Below are 4,138 nucleotides of genomic sequence, written 5' to 3'. Positions count from 1 at the left end.
CTCATCCTTTCTCTCTCTCACACTCTCATTTTCTCTCTCAGTCTCTCTTTCTTTCTCTGTCTCTCTTTCTTTCTCTGTCTATCTATCTATTTATCTATCAATCAATCTATCTATCTATCTATCTATCTATCTATCTATCTATCTATCTATCTATCTATCTATCTATGTGTCTATCTATCTGTCTATCTATCCATTTATTGGAAATTTTTGTAATATTTTCATTTTTTTTTTTTTTTTGTACATACCCCAAACGTTTTCTCGATGCCTTTTCATCGTTATCCCCATTTTAATTTTTTACTTTATTTTCGTCCCCATTAAAAAGAAAAACTCTACATTTGTATTTTGTCCCCTCTATGTTGAGCCCTGTGTGGCTAATAAAGAAACATATCTATCTGTCTATCTATCTATCTATCTATCTATCTATCTATCTATCTATCTATCTATCAATCAATCTATCTACTCGTCTGTCTGTCTCTCTTCCCATCCATCCATCAATCCACCCATTCATCTATTTATTCATCTCTCTCTCCCTATTTTGTAATCATTATAATCACACCTGTTGTCATCTCCTGTCCCTCTCTCTCTTTCCTTCCTGCGCTCATCAAACACATAGGTATCCTGCTGGGAGACTCTCTACGGATGTTGCCCAGATCGAAGGACAGCTGCTGAAGGACCGGGCCACGCCGGATGTTCCACCCCAACCAGTTGTGTCGACAGTCACTATGGCTGCTGCCCTGACCGCGTAAGTTATGCACGTGGCCCCAACTATGCTGGCTGCCCTGGTTGTCAGAACACTGACTATGGATGTTGCCCCGATGGGGTGACCACAGCTGAAGGCCCAAACTATGCTGGCTGCTTCGCAGGGACGACTAGATCAGGTAACATATACATACCTTTTATACTTTTGTTTTTTATTTTTGTTTTAGTTATTAGACTACTGCCATGCAGTACTGCACAGACCCGAAAGATTTTTGCCAAACAAATCAGCCCCTGTACTTCTTTTCCTTAATTTTTTAAATAAAAATTTCATCATAGGCGAAGGAGTGGCTGTGTGGTAAGTAGCTTGCTTACCAACCACATGATTCCGGGTTCAGTCCCACTGCGTGGCACCTTGAGCAAGTGTCTTCTACTATAACCTCGGGCCGACCAAAGCCTTGTGAGTGGATTTGGTAGACGGAAACTGAAAGAAGCCTGTCGTATATATGTATATATATATATATATGTGTGTGTGTTTGTGTGTCTGTGTTTGTCCTCCCAACATCGCTTGACAACCGATGCTGGTGTGTTTACGTCCCCGTAACTTAGCGGTTCGGCAAAAAGAGACCGATAGAATAAGTACTAGGCTTCCAAAGAATAAGTCCTGGGGGTCGATTTGCTCGACTAAAGGCGGTGCGCCAGCATGGCCGCAGTCAAAGGACTGAAACAAGTAAAAGAGTAAAAGAGAAAGTCTTTTTGGCCAAACTGCTGAGTTATAGGAACATAGAAAAAGCAACACCAGTTGTCAAAAGAAGGGACAAACACACACGCACACACACGTGTGCCAGCGCACGCAGACACACACACACACACATACACATACACACAGTGTGCTTCTTTCAGTTTCCATCTACCAGTTACTCTCCTCTGCTCCTAACTTGCTCCCTCACTGTCCCCTGTTTTCCAGAATTCTGTCACAGTGTTCCTTTTACTCATTTACATATGAAGATACATATGAAATTGGGGGCCTTAAGTCGTTGTTGCTCCTAATTTGTCCTCCATACCACTCCCCCCTATTTTCCGAATCATATTACTCCAGCTCCTTTTTGTTCCTTTCACTAAAAATAAGGATCATACCATAAGCTACCCTCCTTGCATCTAATTTGTCTCCCACACTCTGTTCCCTCATCATCATCATCATCATCATCATTTAACGTCTGTTGTCCATGCTGGCATGGGTTGGATAGTTTCACCAGGGCTGGTAAGCTGAGGGGCTGCACCAAGCCCCAGTCTGATTTGGCTTGGCTTTCTACGGTTGGATGCCCTTCCTAACGCCAACCACTCCGAGAGCCTAATGGGTGCTTTTACATGCCACCGGCACGGGTGCCAGTTGCGTGACGCCAGCATCTGTCACGGTTATGGTTTCACTTGGCTTGAAGGGTCTTCTTCTCAAGCATGGCATTTTGTCAAAGGTCTCGGTCATTTGTCATTGCTCCCGTGAGGATCAACACTCGAAAGGTTCTTTTCACGTGCCACCCCCTGTACAGGTGTTATTTTCAGTGTTTTGCTGCTGTTGCAGCTCCTCCTCCTCATCATCATCATCATCAGCAGCAGCAGCATCCCCTTCCTCCTCCTTCCTCCTCCGCCTCTTTACCTTCTTCTTCCCCTACTACTACGTCTGCTGCTGCTGCTGCTACTACTACTACTACTACGTCTGGTGCTGCTGGTGCTGCTGCTGCTACTACTACTACTACTACTACTACATATTCAAATATTAAAATAGGGAGCTTACCTTAAGCTACTACTGTCCCTGAATTCTAATTCATCTCTACATTTGTTCCCCTGTTTGTTTTTTTAAATTTTTTATTTTTTATTTTTAATTTTTTTTGCAGATCACTGTTCCTTAGAACACGACCGTGGTACCTGTTCTGACTACTCCCAGAAGTGGGGCTACGACCATGAGACTAGAAGGTGCAAACAGTTCTGGTACGGTGGTTGCGGTGGAAACAAGAACAGGTTCGACGACGAAAGAGACTGCATGGAAGCCTGCCGTGATCACAGCAGGAGAACCCACCCTCACACTAGGCCAACACCCCGCCCCACCCGGCCACCAGTCACAGGTGGAAATGGTGAGAACAGTTTCGGTAATACTTTGAAAGAATGTGAACGAGACTTTTATTATTTTACTTGTTTCAGTCGTTTGACTGTACCCATTTCAGAATTCTGCCTGAGTATCCCATTATTTTGATGTTTTTAACCGTTTTTTTTTTTTTAATTCAACCTTACTATGAAAGTAAACAAACAAAGTTTGTTTTTAGAAGCGTTGGGATGTATTGAAAGATACAGAAATAAATTTATTTCTCATACGCGTGATAATGTTATAAATAGCATGATCAGGTTAAATTCTCCATATAATGCAGAAAAATACGCTACTGGCCAGCCATGAGACTCAAACTCACATCTCTGTGATTACGCGTCAAGTGTTTTACCATTAAACTAAACTGCCCAGCAATGAATTCTTCTGCAATTTTAGAGCTTATAAATTTAGCTTCATAAGACGCTAACATTAAATTCAACCTTACGATGAAAGTAAACAAACAAAGTTTGTTTTTAGAAGCGTTGACATGTATTGAAAGATATTGAGATCTTATGTGAATCTAATGTCCATGCCTCTCATTTGTTGTTTTTCTTTTCTCTGTTCCCTGCTTCCAGTGGACTGCTCTGCAGAACCAGTAGCTGGCTCCTGTTCTGACTATGCACAAAAGTGGACCTATGACACAGCTACTGGAAGATGTAAGCAATTTTGGTATGGTGGTTGTGGAGGAAATACGAACAGGTTCGACGAAGAAAGGGACTGCAGGATAGCTTGTCAAGACCGCAGGACTCGACCCAGCCCTCATTACACACGAAGACCCGAGGTAACCGCAAGGCCAACCCGTGCCCCAGTGACAGGAGGAAGTGGTGAGCATATTTTGGAATCACTATTACGGTTATTTTTATCATTGGGTTGTTTATATCACTACCTATGCCCTACTTTCATACATATAGATATATATACATATGTATATAGTAAGATAAATAAGGAGTAAATGCATGTATACACATATACATACATACATACATATATCATCATCATCGTCATCATCGTTTAACGTCCGCTTTCCATGCTAGCATGGGTTGGACGATTTGACTGAGGACTGGTGAACCAGATGGCTACACGAGGCTCCAATCTGATTTGGGAGAGTTTCTACAGCTGGATGCCCTTCCTAACGCTAACCACTCCGAGAGTGTAGTGGGTGCTTTTACGTGCCACCCACACGAAGGCCAGTCAGGCGGTACTGGCAACAGCCACGCTCAAAATGGTGTATTTTACGTGCCACCTGCACAGGAGCCAGTCCATCGGCACTGGCAACGATCTCGCTCGAATGTCTTTACGTGCCAC

General features: G+C 43.0%; 1 protein-coding gene across 1 annotated transcript in view; it reads left to right on the top strand.

The window, feature by feature from the left end:
• Positions 1 to 4,138, top strand: part of LOC106872908 (papilin) — a 151,893-nt gene that overhangs the window by 15,859 nt on the left and 131,896 nt on the right. Inside the window, exons 9-11 of the mRNA XM_052978120.1 lie at positions 614 to 878; positions 2,589 to 2,825; positions 3,409 to 3,657. Coding sequence (XP_052834080.1) covers positions 614 to 878; positions 2,589 to 2,825; positions 3,409 to 3,657 — 751 coding nt within the window. The remainder of the gene's footprint in view (positions 1 to 613; positions 879 to 2,588; positions 2,826 to 3,408; positions 3,658 to 4,138) is intronic.

Source organism: Octopus bimaculoides, chromosome 30 (genome assembly GCF_001194135.2).
Source record: "Octopus bimaculoides isolate UCB-OBI-ISO-001 chromosome 30, ASM119413v2, whole genome shotgun sequence".
NCBI classification, from domain to species: domain Eukaryota; kingdom Metazoa; phylum Mollusca; class Cephalopoda; order Octopoda; family Octopodidae; genus Octopus; species Octopus bimaculoides.
This window is presented reverse-complemented; position numbering and strand designations above follow the sequence as displayed.